General features: G+C 39.4%; 1 protein-coding gene across 1 annotated transcript in view; it reads left to right on the top strand.

Moving 5' to 3' along the window:
• The first annotated feature begins 310 nt into the window (after nt 1-310).
• LOC102846312 (3-hydroxyisobutyrate dehydrogenase, mitochondrial-like) overlaps nt 311-16487 on the top strand; it is a 184545-nt gene continuing 168368 nt past the window's right edge. The window contains exon 1 of the mRNA XM_006896117.1: nt 311-433. Coding sequence (XP_006896179.1) covers nt 343-433 — 91 coding nt within the window. The 5' untranslated portion in view covers nt 311-342. The remainder of the gene's footprint in view (nt 434-16487) is intronic.

Raw genomic sequence — 16487 nt, 5'->3', positions numbered from 1 at the left:
TTCTCCAGCGACAGAGGAAAGGTCAGGAGGCGGAGCCAGAGAGGCTGTCACGAGGGTTCGCTAAGGGCTCTAATTGGTGCATCGGGAAGCCTCAGAGGAGCTCGGAGTTTTGATTGGTCTTTTCTCCTGCCCATAAGGAGGATTGATGGACTCTGGTCGGTCCGGCCACTCCTTCTGGCGCTGCGCTCCTCCCCGCGCCGGCGGCTGCCTGCCGGCGCGGCGAGAGCGCGTGCGCGTGGTCTGTAGCCCAGGCGGCGCACACTTGCAGTCAGCGGGAGAGCGAGCGAGCAAGCGGAGCGGAGCCGCGGCGGAGGTCACCACGGGAGGCGGGGCTGGGGCAGCATGGCAGCCTCATTGCGGCTCCGTGGAGCCGCCTCCGGGCTACAGTACTGGGGCCGCTGGCAGCGTCTGGCTACGGCGGGCCTTCCAGCGGGTAAGGACCTTGCACCTTTCCCCCGTGCCTTCTTCGGCCGCCCGCTTCTCGTGCCCAAGAGAAGTGTTTCCCCTAGACACTGTGTGTCCGTCAGGGTTTAAAAACAAAATTCTTGACTGATCCCAAGGTTTGCTGGGCTGCTTCTGCAGCTGCTGCTCGTGTCGCCAGTGACCCTCAGTGAACAGGATTGAGCGTCCTTTTCGGGATCTTAGACAGGGGTAGAGAAGAGCCTAGGGAAAGGAGGAGGATCTAGATCCTGGCCCTGCTTTTTGGAGTTAAGGATCCGAGGACACTTAGTAGGCCACCCTGCACACACCTTCATATGCTTCCTAGTTTAGCAGTTCCTGGCCTTTCTACGTCCTCAGTGTGCACCCTGCGGGGTATGATCGCGTGAGATGGCCTGACACAAGCAGTGACTGGTGATACTGGTCATAAAGTCCCTGCAGCAGAGTTTGATCCACCCTTGACTAGCAAGGCCGGCTTCCCTCTTACTTTCTGTAAAAGCCTGAAGATGGCATTTCTGACAAATTATTAACCTAAGCCGTTGTTTTTTTTTCAGCCTCAAAAATTATGGCCCGAGTCCATCCCAGCTGTTCCTCATACGTTATCGAAAGCAAAACATGCATTTAGGAAGAGATAATTTTTAGAGCTAGAGATCTCCTTAAGGTACACTGGTGGTGCAGTGATCAAAGCGCGGGGTGCGCAGTTTAAACCCACCAGCTGCTCTGTGAGGGAAAAATGTGGCAGCTTGCTTTCATCAAGATTTCATTCCAATCTTTGGAAACCCTGTGGGGCAGTTCTTCTGTGTCGACAGGGCTTCTGTAAGTCAGAATGAGCCCCACTGCACCCAGTAGTGGATTGAGATGATTTAGGATGTGGAATGGATTTGGCAGCATGTAAGTCGGGTTTAGAGAAGAGTTCTTTATTCCTCTTGATTTCGTGCCAATTCCTCACCAATTTTATTCTGACTGACTTGTGGGAACACTGCCAGTTGTCTTTCTGTGAAAATTTTGAGTTGTCAGATGCACTGTCCAGTGAGTTCATGTTGATTCATCGGGACTGTGTACAGCACTGCCCATTTCTGGGCCACCTTCAGTGCTATAGCCATGTTTGAGCCCAGGATGCAGTTGCTGTCACTGTGTTAGTTTGTTTCGTTAAGGGTCTGCCTCTTTTTTGTTGACCCTCTTGTACTTGAACCATGATAACCTTTTCCAGAAACTGGTCCCTTCTTCTAGCATGTCCAGAGTACATGGGTCACCATCCTGGCTTTAAGGAGCATTCTGATTGTACTTCCAAGCAAAATTTGTTCATTCTGCTGGTGGTGGTTCGTATGTACTGCCAGGTGGGAACAGGTTCATAGCTGACCCTCCAGTGGGTTTTCAGTGACAGTAAATAACACAGGAGGGGACTGCTCTTCTTTCTCCCAGTGGAACAGCTGGCAGACTGAAATGACATACCTGCTGGTTGACAGTGCGAGTCTGTGGTATATTCTGTATTCCCCAAAACCATCATCCAAATCTCTGCATTTTTCTTTCCTCTTGTTCTTTATTCATTGTCCAAATTTTCATATATCTATGAGGCAATTGAAAAATACCATGGTTTGAGTCAAGCAGACCTTTGCCTTCACTTTGAAAAGTTGCAAGCTCAATCTCAAGATGAAAATACTTGGTATTAATATTTTTTCTGATGCTGATATAAGGAGAGATAGTTATGAATTGAATGAACAGCTCTTTTCAGTAAAATCCATGTGGAAGAGTGAGTTTTCTCTTAGAGAAGAGAAGGCTGTAGTTGATGTAAGAGGACAGATGCCTGAATCTTAGCAATAGGAATGATACAAACTGGAACCTGCCAGACTTGAATGCAGCCACTCTTTAAGTTGTGTAAAAGTTATGTCCCACTTTTAGGAGATCAGTAAAAAAAAAGAGCATAGATAGGACCCTTTGGCAGCAGTCAGTGTAGTAGCAGTTTCACATGGAAGTGTAATTCTTTGTTTTGATTAGTGGAAGAAGACTTATATTCTGCTTAATGATTTCACAAAGTGTTCTAATGGCATTTTAACAAACCCTTGGTGTACCTTGCTATTTGATTTAGAAAGGTTCTACAAGTCATTTGGAAGAGTCTGAGGCATACGGCTCTAATAACAGACTCCGAAAATTCAGAGCACCTGCTTCACAATGCTAGTTAGATGACTTTGGCTTCAGTCTTGTCCTTTGGATTCTTTGACCTGGTGATGTTAGAAGAAAATACGATGATATTAAATGATCCTTTTATGATGATTGTTCAAACCATTACAGTTGTTTTTATTCTGTTAAGTATTTTTAATGGTTTTGTTAAATTTACTGAAAAACGGGTTTTTGAAATCTTGAGCTTGTACAATTTGATGGGGGTGGGGTAAGGGAAATTGAAAGAATTTGTTCTTAAAAACAATGTATTTGAATTTTGTAAATAAACTAGTAGAAAATTAAAAAAAGAAAAATTTACTTTTTTGACTGTGATGTCTGAAAGTTAAAGAAAAGATAGACAAATTTTCAGACTAGAAAACTGAAGAAAATAATACTGCCTCAGTTCTTGTTCAGATCGTAGCATTGTTTCAGTATTGTGAGTTTGTTGTTGTCGTTAGATGCTATCAAGTTGACTGTGACTCATAGCAACCATGTGAAAAACAGGTCATAACCTTGCCCTATCCTGTCCCATCTTCCTGATCTCTACTGTGAGCCCATTTTTAGAGTCCCTGGGTTAGTCCATCTCGTTGAGGGTCAACCTCTCTTTCCCTGACACTCTGCTTTACTCAGCATAATGTTAATAATGTCTTTTTCCAAGGACCGGCCTCTCCTGATAACATGCCATCTCATGTACAGGAGGTGAAATTTTATCATCCTTGCCTTTCATGAGCACCCTAGTTGAACTTTGTTCTTTTGGCCGTCTGTGAGATATTCAGTATTCTTGACCAACACCACAATTCAAAGGCATTGATTCTTCCTTGGTCTTCCTTATTCATTGTCCAACTTTCAGATGTACAGAAAGCAATTGAAAATATCATTGCATGCATAAGGTGCGCACACCTTACTCTTTAAACTGACCTCATTGCTCTTCAGCAATTTCGAAATGCCCTAGACATCAGATTTTCTCAGTGCCTCATGTCTTTTGATTTCTTGACTGCTGCCACCATAGGTGTTGATTGTGGATCCAAGCAAAATGCAATTGTTAACAACTTGTCTTTTCTCTATCTGCCATGATATTGCCTTTTGGTCCAGTGGTGAGGATTTTGTCAGGTTAGTATTATTAATCAGGTTAGTATGTTTAAAAGGCTTATGCCATATGAATGGAAATATAAGCATTCATATCACTTAATTATTTAAAAAAATAAGACCTAAAAGTTACATATTAGTTGTTGTTGAGTTGAGTCAGAACTGACTCCTAGCTGATCCTTCACTAGGTTTTCAGAGGCAGTAAATTGCATGGAAAGGAGATTGCCCATCTTTCTCTAGTAGAGCAAGAGCAGCTGGTACCTTTGCTTTGGCAGTACGGTTTGTTACCACTAAGCCACCAGAGCTTCCTGTAAAGATTAGTAGTATATTTTAATTTGAAAGTATTTAAACCATCAAGAAGGAATTTGAAAGAAAGTATTAAATAACTATACTGTACATGCATTAATTACTATTTCATCATCATCATTTAATAAAAGTAAGTTTCATATATTATCTTGGAAGGTAATTATATTTAATTTCAGGCTTCTTTGTAAGGAGAAAAAAAATTCCACCAATTATATATCAGGGTTGTTGTGATGCACCAACATGTACATGGAATGAGAATTTGTATCATGTTTTCTCAAACGTTATCTCTTGGCTAAAAAAAAGGTAGAATGAGAATGTTAACCAACATCATATAAAAAATGATAATAATTTCTTAAAAAAGAATTGACCCTTTTGCCCATATAAAATATTTTTCTAAAGCAAAATAACTAGCAGCTTAAATAAATAAAATACATTATTGCTCCCTCCCCCCCACCTCTTTCCTTAGCTTCTAAGGATGCATTTGAAGTTTAGAAAAGCTCCATTAAAGTTGAAATTTCCCCTGTGAAATTACATAAGGAGGTTATTTCTTTTAAAAATAACTTGCACCAATCCTTGAAGGCTTTTATTGTATATCTTACTACCCTTAATTTAGTCGTTTGTAATGTGAAAGCAAATGGAATGCTTATGACATGATGTTATGTGATAATATAGAAACAATGTTTATATAATCTCATGCTGTAATGGAAAAAGCACATGCAAAGAGACTGGAAGGGCAGAACAGTGATTACTTTTATTTGTTGAGATTAACTATTTTCCTTAAGATTTTGTGCTTTTTAGTTTCTCAGTTTTCTACATCACTATATATTACTTTCATTGAGAAAAAAGAAACTCCCAAACTTTTACAATGAAAAATATAATTATGCTATTAGCAATTTCTGCATTTGATACTTAATGTAGCCAGATTATTGGTAGCATTTTAGGTTACCAAGTGTTTGTGGTTGACTTTATCTGTGTTTCATTGGAATAAAAGGTCATAATCTATAAATTTACATATCTGAAAGAGGAAATCCAAACTGCACTGAAACATTGGCCAAAAATAAGGTCCCAAGATTTGATGGAATGCCATTTGAGGTATTTCAGCAAGTAGGTACAGCCCTGGACATGCTCAGTAGTTAAGGACAAGAAATTTGGAAGACAGCTGACCAAATGACTGGAGGAGATCCATATTTGTTTCCATTCTAGAGGAGCTGATCCAACGGAGAGCAGAAATAATCATACAATATCATTAACATCACACACAAATAAAATGTTTTTTATTTTTTATTTCCAGCAGCCAGGAAATTAAAAGACAAGTTGCATTGGGAAAGTCTGCTGTCATGGACCTCTCCAAAGTACTGAAGAGCAACAATGCCATTCTGGAGACTAAGGTGCTCCTGATACCATGGTCTTTGCAATCGCTTGCTATTTATCAGAGAGCTGTACAATGACTAGGGAGGATAGAAGGAGAATTGATGCCATTGAGCTGTGGTGTTGGAGAAGAATATTGAATATACCATGGACTGCTAAGAGAACTAACAAGTTGATCCTGGAGACGGTGAAGCCAGGCTGCTCCTTGGAGGCAAGGATTCTGAAGCTTCATCTGACATACTTTGGTCATGTTGCAAGGAGGGACCAGTCCTCAGAGAGGAATGTCATGCTTGGAAGGGTAGAGGGACAGCATAGGAGAGGAAGACCTTCGATGAGATGGATTGATTCAGTGACTAGGGTAATGGTGGTAGGTTTATCAGAGACAGTGAGATTGGCACAGGATAGAGCAGGGTTTAGGGCTGTTGTACATGGGATTGTTATGAGTTGCAGGTTACTTGATGGCATATAACAACAACACTAACAACATGCAAAGAGGGATATCATTACTGATATCAGATGGTCCTTGGGTAGAAACAGAATACCAAAAAGACATTTACTTGTATTTTATTGACTGAGTAAAGGCATTTGACTATGTGGATCATAATAAATTATGAATAATATTGAGGAGACTGAGAATTCCAGGATACTTGATTGTACTCATGTAAAACCTGTCCCTAGGTCAAGAAGCAGTTGTTGCAGCAGAAAAAGGGGATACATTATGGTTAAAAATCAGGAAAATTGTCATTTAAGAAGCTGGAGTATATGAAGAAGAATATGACATCAGAATTGGAGGAAGAGTCATCAACACACAACCTGTGTTACGTGGTGATATAACCTTGCTTGTAGAAAGTGAAGACTTGAAGCACTTACTGAAGAAAACCAAAAAGACTGGAGCCTTCAAAATAGATTGCACCTCACCATCAAGAAAACAGAATTCTTCACCACCACACAATAGAAAGCATCATGTTATATGGAGAAAAGATTGAAGTCGTCAAGGGTTTCATTTTACTTGGATCCACAATCAATACCCATGGTAACTGCAATCAAATCAGGGACCTCTGTAAAGTGCTCAGAAACAAGGATGTCCTTTTAAAAACTAAAATGTATCTGATTAAATCATGGTCTGCTCAGTTACATCATATGATTGTCAGTGTTGGACAATAAATAAGGAAGACTGAGAAGAGGATTGATGCTCTGAGTTGGGATGTTGGTGAAGAGTATTGACTATCCGCTGGCTTGCCAAAAGAATGAATCTATCTTAGAGTAAGTGCAACCAGAATGCTTCTTAGAAGGATGGTGAAATTTTGTGCTGCGTTCTTTAGCCACAGTGTCAGGAGGCACCCAGTCCTTGGTGGGAGCCTCTTTTTATATGCTGAAAACAAACAGATCTTAGAGGTTTGTTTCTACTCTCCGTTGTCAAGATGTGTTACATATTTGTCCTTGTTATGGCTGCTACAACATATAACGCTCCTGTCCTGTACCATCCTTACCTTTTCAAGCACACTTGAGCCTATTATAGTCACTATGTCAATCCATTTCCTTGGTTGGAGGTCTTCTCTTAACACTGATCCCCCTGCCTTTCCAAGCATGACATCCCTCTCCAAGGACTGGGCCCTCCTAATAACATGCCAAAGTGACATGGAGTTTAGCTTTGCTCATTTTAGGGCAGTACTGATTTCCTGATGTCCTTTTAAATCTGTGCCCTCCCTGGAACAAATTCTTTTATATATTAACCAAGCTCACTTTCTATTGTTTCATCTTAACTAGAAGCTGTCTTTTACGTGGTAGCAAGAACTTCTCTGAAGTACTCTCTATCACTTCTAACTTCTCAGCTATTCAAGCCCTCAAGGGGAAAAAGACATCATGCTTGGAAAGGTGGAGGGTCAGTGAAAGAGAAGAAGACTCTCAGCCACATGGATTCACGTAGTGACTGCAGCAGTGGGCTCAAGTATGTCAGAAATGCAGAGGATGACACAGGATAGGACAGCGTTCAGATGTGTTGTTTATAGGGTTACTATGAATTGAACTTGAAGCAATGGCACCTAACAACAGTAGGGGAAATCAGTATTTATTAAATACTGTGTGCCAACCAAATACACTAAACCCACAGCTATTCTGTTGATTTTGACTCATATCTGCCAAGTAAAAGTGCTTTGTACAGTTTCCAAGATGGTAAATCTTCATGGATGCAGATGCTTCATTTTTCTTGCAGAGTGGCTGATTCGAGCAACAGATCTTTCAGCTAGCAGCCCAAGGCTTACTCTACTGTGTCACCACTGTTTAATGCTTTGCGTATATTTTTCTTAAGTAACCTTTGAAAATAACCTTAAGTTTGACTATGTAAATAAAAGATACACATCGGTAGGAACAAAGGGATGAGAGGATTGATCTAATTTAAAAAAGCATCCCAAAACCATAACAACCAAATGCCCTTTTAGTACATTATTTGCATAAAAAACCAGTAGATACTTTTGTTGAGAAAACTCAATGCCAAGGGAATTTAAGTAATTTGGTAGTTTAGGGGAAGTATATCTGAGACGTAACCAAGACTGTTTAGGAACCTAGGATTTCTAAACACAGTGTTATTAATCATATTCAAATCATCATTCCCATTTTTCTGACTTGCTGTCAAATCTACTGTCACTGGACCAGTTCTAACTGATAGTGACCCAATAGGGCAGAATAAAATTGCCTCCGAGGATTTTCAAGGCTGTAAATCTTTGGCACTATTTTCATCTTTCTCCTGTTGAACTGCTGGTGGATTCAAACCACCCGCCTTTTGGTTAGCAGCTCATAACTTAACACCTTAAGCCACCAGAGCTTTGACTTGTCACAGGCAAAGGTAAATGAAGAGAACTGAGCTTATTACTGAAGAGTTCATCCTCACTGACATTCACATTTAAGGCCTATCCAGAACTTAGACCTCATGTCTGCATTCTCCTTCACCTCTTACGTGTTCTGTCACGAGGAATAGCTATACTGGCAGGATTTCCAAAGCTGAGCTATTGGTTGCTGTTCTCTTGTTCTGTGCCTAATGTTGACTCTCATTTGCACATGTGCCCTAGACCTCCATTCTCTCCCCCCAAGGATTTAGATAGTCCTGTTCCTTCATTTCATTAAACCTTTCTCTAAATATGGCTCTCTACAGCCTCAAATTTACTGTTTTTAAAAACTTTTTATTGTCATTTGAGTGAAAGTTTACAGAGCAAATTGATTTTCGATCTACCACTTTATATGCATTATGTTTCATGACATTGTAAACTTATTTATAGTCAGGAATTTTACTGGTGCCTTTGATAACATCTGTTGTGCATTGAATTATTTCTTCCTCAAAAATACGTGTTGGGAATCCTAATCCCTCTGCCTGACATTATATTGCTATTTGGGATTGTTATCTTTCATATGTTAATGAGGCAAAATTAGTAGGTCAGTATCTTTTGCTATATAAGAGAAGTTAATCCGCCAATGACGGCAAATATGTTTCTAAGCATGGTTGTCAGTTTAAAAAGTGTGCGGCAACGTGTTAAACAGGCTTTCATCATGTTTGGCCTCAGCCCAGTCTGACGCCATTTTGGGTTTCAGCCTGTTTACACCATGGGCGCCTAAAAAACAGAATGTTGTGGGGTGGGGGCGGAGAAAGAAGTTAAACAAGTAAGTGAGCAAACAGAGATGGGAGAAAGAATAGGGGAATACAAATGGAGATCTCAAAGGAACCAGGATGCAGAGGCCCGAGAGATAAGCAAGGGCCTTTTTTGGGATGACACTCTGAAGTAATTTCTGTTTGTTAAAGCCATCCACTTATGTTTTCTCTGTTACCATGACTCAAGACAGCCGGAGTAACATACAAATATTTTCCTCAAATTGTCCTGCCTTAATTGCAGGTAACAATAATTGTCTTATTTCCAGTGGCTGCCAACGAGTGATACTGAGTCATTTATTTTCTTTTCAGTATTTCTAGACCCTTCTGTTTGGTTTTGCTTGCCTTAACTTTTTATTACAGAATTTTTCAGACATAAGAAAAGAAGAAGACATCTTTTCTTCAACTTTATTAGCTCAAATTGACTTAGAGCTGCCAGTTCCTGAAGTAGTTGTTGATGGGGAGATGTCATTACTGTGATTAATTTAGACAGTTTAGATCCTGACCCTGGATCTGGGAGGAAAGGATATTGAAGAGTCAACTTGGATTATTTGTTCTACACACTAATTATCTTTGTTGGATCCATTTATCACCATCTTTATTCTGTAATTGCTTTATAACTGACTTTTATCCCTGTATTGTGATGAATCCTTTTGCTAGTTAAGTCTTTCACAAACACTCACTGTTTCAATTTATTTTTTTTTTTTTATAAAAGCACTTATAAAAGTTAGTACTAGAGAGCTTTATGCTGAGTGAACTAACTCAGGCACATAAGAACAAATACTGTAGAAAACCCTTATTGTAAAAACAGACGGATAACCAGTAAGATGTCTGTGGATGTCCAAAGAGGGTACAAGAGAGGATAGGGGGACTAGAAGAGGGGAGGGGGAAATCATGGGGTCTCATAGTTTCATGTGTGGAGGGAGGGGAGTGAATAAAAAAATTGTACATGAATGAAACACAGTGTAAACAAATGATTTTATGCAAACTAATAAATTATTTTTAAAAAGTGAATGCACATGGTAAAAACTCATAATGTACTGAACATTTTCTGTAACTCGATCCACCAGTTTACTTCATCAGATATAACTATTGTTCCTTCTGTATTCTTCTAGAAAAATTTAACACCTATTTATTCTTCTGTCTTCTCATAAACTCTTACAGTATATATAAATAATACTCTGCATACTACCATTTTTTAATTTAGCTTGTTCTGGAGCTTTTTAAATGTTTTAGATAGACATAGTCCTTTAAACATCTATATAATACTTCTCATCAATTTCTTATGAATTATCAAGTACCTAATTAATGCATATTGGGCTGTTTGTTGTATTTTTTCCCTTTATAAACTATTACAGTAAATTGTGTTGTGTTTTTATTCTTTTGCAGAGTTTATTGATAGTAAAACTTGTGCATTTTTATAGGAACAGACAGCCTCTTATAGTACACATTTTGATTATGTTCTATGTATGTGCGTGCTTTATGGGATGATCACTATAATCAAGATGGTGAACATTCCTCACTGCCTAAAATTTCCACATGCCCTTTCTGTATACACCCATAATTTCTAGGTATAGGTTTCTAGGTTGATACGTTCTTATTTCATTACTTTGAAAATGTTTCTCTGCTTAGGTCTCATCTTTTTTTCCCAGTGAGAAACAATGCCTTCACTCTTTATTCCTTGGTATATATTGTGTTTTCACCTCTTCTCTGCTCCTTTAAGGCTTTTGAGCAATTTAATTATGATGTCTGTTGTTATGTGCTATCAACTCATAGCAACCCTATGTACAATAGCCCTAAACCCTGCTCTATCCTGTGCAAATCTCACTGTCTCCAACATACCTATTCCCATTACCCCAGTCACTGAATCAATCATAGAGGGTCTCCTGTGTTGTCCCTCCACCTTCCCAAGCATGATGTTCCTCTCCAAAGACTGGACCCTCCTTGCATTATGTCCAAAGTATGTCAGATGCTGCTTCAGAATCCTTGCCTCCAAGGAGCAGCCTGGTTTAACCTCCAGGCTGAACCTGTTTGTTTTCTTAGCAGTCCATGGTATATTCAGTACTCTTCTCCAGCACAACAGCTCAAAGGCATCAGTTCTCCATCTGTCCTCCCTAGTCATTGTGCAACTCTCTGGTGCATAGCAAGTGATTTCAAAGACCATGGCCTGTATCAGGTGCATCTTAGTCTCCAGAGTTATACCATTGCTCTTCAGTATTTTGGAGAGGTGCCTAACAGCAGACTTTCCCATTGCAATATATCTTTTAATTTCCTGGATGCTGATGCCAAGAGTACTGATTGTGGAACAAAGCAAACTAGAGCTGTGAACAGTCTCAATCTCTTCATCATCCATCCTGATGGTGCCACTTGGCCCAGTTGTGAGAATCTTTGTCTTCTTGATATTGAGCCTCAATCCATATTGAAGCCTGCAGTCCTTGACCTTCTGCAGCAAGTGTTTCAGGTCCTCCTCATTTTCAGCAAGCAGGGTTATCTGCATAATGCTGATCACCAATCCTGATTCCACATTTCTCCTCATACAGCTTCGTCTCCTGGATAATCTGTTCTACATGTAGGTTGAAAAGGTATGAAGATAGGACGCATCCTTGGTATGCACTCTTCCCAATTTTGAACCATGCAGTGTTTCCTTGCTCTGTTCTGACAACTGCCTCTTCGTCCAAGTACAGGTTTCACATTAGCACGATCAAGTGTTTTGGGATTCCCATTCTTCTCAGAGTCATCCATAGTTTGTTATGATCCACACAGTCAAACGCCTTTGCATAGTCAATGAAACACAGATATAGGTTCCTCTGCTATTCCCTGCTTTCAGCTAAGATCTAACATTAGCTACAATATCCCTAGTACCACGACCCCATCTAAACCCAGCCTGGACTTCTGTCAGTTCTCTGCTGATGTGCTGTTCCAGTTGTTTTTGGATAATCTTCAGTAGACTGGAATGCAAAAGTTGGGAACAGAGAAGAAGAATAAGTAGTTGGAAAACTTGGTGACAGAAATGAAGCTGGAGATAGAATGATTGAATTTTGCACAATGACTTAATGAATTTTGCGCAATGACTTACTCATTGCATTTTCGTTTTATAAGAAACAGATGGAGGTTAATACACATGGATTTCACCTGATGGTATGCATAGGAATTAGACTGATTACATCTGTGGAAAGAACCTCTGGAGAAGCTTAATATCAGCTGTGAAAACTAGACCAGGTGCTAATTGTGGAACAGACCACCAACTATGCATATGCACTTTCACGATGAAGCTAAGGAAAATTAAATCCACGGGAACCAAAGTATGTTTTTGAGTCTATATCACCTGAATTTCAGAACCATTTCAGGAACAGATTTGAGGCCTTGAACACTAATGAGCGAAGAAGACCAGGTGAGTTGTGGGAGGATATCAAGAGTATCATCCAGGAAGAGTGCAAAAGGTCATTACAAAGACAAAGGAGAAAGAAAAGACCAAAATGGATGTCAGAAGAGACTCTGAATATTGCACTAGAGTGCCGAGAAGCCAAAGCACAGGGAAGAATTCAAGATATTAAGGAGCTGAACAGAAGATTTCAAAAGGCAGCGTGGGAAGACAAAGTAAAATATTACAATGAAATGTGCAAGGAATTGGAGTAAAAAAATCAAAAGGACTGAACTCACAGCATTTCTTAAGCTCAAGGAATTGAACAAATTTACACCTTGAGTTGCTCTACTTAAGGATGCTTTGGGCAGAATGTTAAATGATCCACGAAGTATTAAAAGAAGGTGGAAAGAGTATACAGAGTCACTGTACCAAAAGGAACTGGCAGACAAAGAAGAATTTCATGAAACATTTATGATGTCTAGATTGAGTTTTTGTTTATGTTTCTTTTTTAGGGTTCCTTGAGCTTCATGGATGTGTGAGTTTATAGCTTTGAATCTAATTTTGAAAATTTTTCACTATTAGTTTTTTGTGTATTTTGTTTTGGTTTCAGTTTCCACTTCTGTTATTTCAGGCTGCCAATTACTTATGGAGCCAGGGTGGACCGGTAGTAAGGAGTTTGCTTTGCTGACTGAAAGGCACTTGGTTGAAGTCCTCCAGCTGCTGCACTGGAGAAGGAGGGTAGTTTCCTCCTGTGCAGTTTACTGCCTCTGAAAACCTGCTGGAGGGTCAACACCGAGTCAGTTCTGACTCAACAACATATTAACAGCGATTTCATGTTACTTGAGGGACTTGAGACTGCTTGATGTGGTGTAGTCTTTAGCAAGTTCCTGCAAACCTGAAGGCTTCGAATCTCTAGATTCTGCAAATCCATTAGCAACTCTAAGGAAGAAAGCTAGGCAGTGCACTCTGGTTAGGATTTACAGCCTTGGAAACCCAATGAACAGTCTCTGTGAGCTGGACTCCGCTCCGTGGCACTGAGCTCTCTCGCTTGAACATTTTAAGGTTGCTTGGAGTTGTCCGTTGTTCACTAGTGCACTCTTCATTTTCGAATTCTTTTCCCTCTCTGTGTTGTATTTTAGATAGTTTAGTCTGATAAGAGTTCAAGGTCATTAATCTTTTCTTTAGCAATGTCTTATCAGCTTTTAATCTTTTGGTGTAATTTTCATCTCACACATTGTAGTTATCTAAAAAGTTTGATTTAGATCTTTTATATCTCTCATGTCTCTACTTTTTGAACATATGGACTACAATTCTAGTAACTTTTAATAATTCTAACATCTGTGTCAGTTTAAGGTTGCTTTCTTCTTTTTGACTTCTGAATATAGGCATTCCCTGGGACTTCATTCTTCAGCCTCTTGACCTTTTTTGTCATTTGATGATTTAATCATCTCGTGATTTCAGCTCTCACCTTAAAACAGATGGTTGTGTCTGAAACCATAGTCATGCTATTTCTGACAGTTTTTTGGACATTCCTTCAGTTCATAGTTACCCTGGGCTTGAGTGGTATTTCTTTTTTTTTTTTTTTAAAGAATCAGCTCCTTTTCTTGGTTTCTTGATTTAGGTTATTGATATCACCACTGGTTTTAGCTTCTGCACTAATCCATTGCAATATCCTTTTATTTCTTTCTTCAAAATATTATTTGTGTGTCTCTTCCCGTGGGCACCACTCTTTATTAACTCTGACCTAGAGTATTATGTCCATTTCATCTGGCCTCTAGGCTATTCCATTTCATTGTATATTACTGCCTCATTTCAGAGTCATAGGTCAGATCCTGCCATTTCTCTTGCCAAACTTTTCTATAACTTAGAAATATCTTGTTTACAAAATGCAGTCAATTTGCTTAGCATGCATTCCATTCTACATTATGGTTGCATTATTTGTTTACATATAAATTTCTTGCCATTTCTTTGTCTGCTCTGTAGGAAGAATGGAAGACCAGAACATGTGATGGTTAAAAGCAAAAAATCTAGAGTCAGACTGGATGACTTTGACTATTGACTTTACAGCTTACTATAAATCTTGGAGTCTCAGTTTCTTCTCAGCTTTAATGATAAAAAGTGATGGAAGTAATATTTATTAATTGCCTAGGACAATTAATTTCTTGACTTTACTCTTTCTTTGTGTATGTTGTTGTTGTTAAGTGCCGTTGGGTCGCAGGTGACTCATTAGCGACCCTGTGAAGGAGAGTCATCGATGCTTGGGTGCCTTTCATCCTCTCTCCAAGTTCGTAGGGTTTCCGGAGGTAAGCTATTATGGAAGAGGATGCCACTTCTTCCAAGCTTGTTTTAATTGGGGAGTTCCACCCCACTCTCTGTCCGCATTGGATAGCCAACCATTAACACATTTGACACATCAGTGTCACAGTGTTGAGCCTCACAGCAACCACAAGTGACCGCTATACGGCAACTTGTACACCAGGGCTATATGACCTAGAGGAATGTCTGAACAAAAACAATGAAAGACAGGCCCAAGGGCTGCGGATTAAAATTCACCCACCTTTGGCTTGGTAGCATCGCTTTCTGTCCACTGGGCCAGCTGATCTCTCTCTCTCTGTGTTGACATTATTGTTGTTAAGTGCCGTCGAGTCGCAGGCGACTCATAGCAACCCTTGTGTATACTTCACTTTTTTTACGTGGAGAGCCCTTTCTCCTTTCTTGCTGTTTGAAATCCTGAGCAGCCTACAAGGCCCAAGTTAGTTACCTTCTTCTTATCTCCAAATCAGATAAATTAATCCTTCTTTTGTTTCTATCACCTTTGGCATGTTGGGTTTTTTTTCTCTTTGTGATACTTATCCTTAACTAGCTTGTGTTATTTGTATGCATACCATATTTCAAAAATATATGCTGGAGATGGTGAGGATGGCAAACGTTAGGGCATGGTTAGATCCATCGTTCATAGAGTCACTATGGTTCTCGGTCAACTTGACAGAACATAACAACACAATCACCTTATTAGTGCACACATAAAAAATGCATGCATTGTATGGTTTCTTACAGACTGTACAGACTCTTCTGTGGTGGTTGTGCATGGGTACTTTATAAGCAGAAAATACATGATTTAAACTTGTTGAAGGCAGTGACTCTGCCTCAGTTGTACGTCTATGACATCTGGTACTGTACATATGATATATTTCCGTAATATTTGTTGCATGTGTGAATTGTAATTCTACCTTGCCCTATTTATTGTTTGACCTAGATTGAGTTGCTTATTTAATTAAATGCCTTCAAATGGCAAACTTCTAAGTTTCTAATATTTTTAGATCTTAAATTATACCTTCCCAAGCCTAGCACACAAGTCAGGCATACTGGTGCCACATTTTCTTTTGGAGTTATTATTAGATTATTTAGTAGCACTATTAGTTAGAGGAAAGCTTTATTTTATGAATTGTACTACTCATATTTTGGTTTAAAAATAAAGTTTCAATTAGATGTTTCTCTGCATTTGAATGCCTTTGCAGGCAGAAAATTAAAGGAGACCCCTACTTATGTGTGTGTTAAACTTTGCTGTTGTTGTTTTGTGTCATTAGACTGGAACTGACGCCTCGCTGACCCTGAAGCACAGAAGGAGGTTGCCCATTTTTCTCCTGTGCAGCATCATGTGGATTTGAATAGAATGCCTTAGCACCAGTAAAGCGGTGTTAATCAGGACTCCCATTCACTTCAAATGGAAGTGTTAGAGTCAACCATCAAGTTAAAATTAATTAAATGTGGGTAGTGCCATATTCAATAATTGAGACCTCAGCTTTTAAAGTATCAGAGCTTCCAATGACTTGCCTTTCAAAAATGTCACTGAATTCAGATCAGGTTACGAAAAAGCAAGGATCAGTTGAGAAGACCCGAAATTTAGAAGGGTCTCTATGACTAGTTGTTGTAATAAGTTGTTTAAAAATGAATCTTGGAAAATATATTTGGTAATGATATGTCAGATAAGGGACTTATATCTAGAATTTATAGAATACTTGAGCACCACAACAAGATAAAGGTAAACAATCCAATTGAAAAATGGGCACAGGATATGAACAGACACTTTACCAAAGAAGACATTCAGATGGCCAACAAGCACATGAAGTA

The sequence above is a fragment of the Elephantulus edwardii genome, unplaced genomic scaffold, assembly GCF_000299155.1.
Source record: "Elephantulus edwardii isolate Elephantulus edwardi_28Jun2011 unplaced genomic scaffold, EleEdw1.0 scaffold00182, whole genome shotgun sequence".
In the NCBI taxonomy this organism is placed as follows: domain Eukaryota; kingdom Metazoa; phylum Chordata; class Mammalia; order Macroscelidea; family Macroscelididae; genus Elephantulus; species Elephantulus edwardii.
The sequence above is the reverse complement of the archived record's forward strand: the minus strand, read 5'-3'. Positions and strand labels throughout refer to the sequence as shown.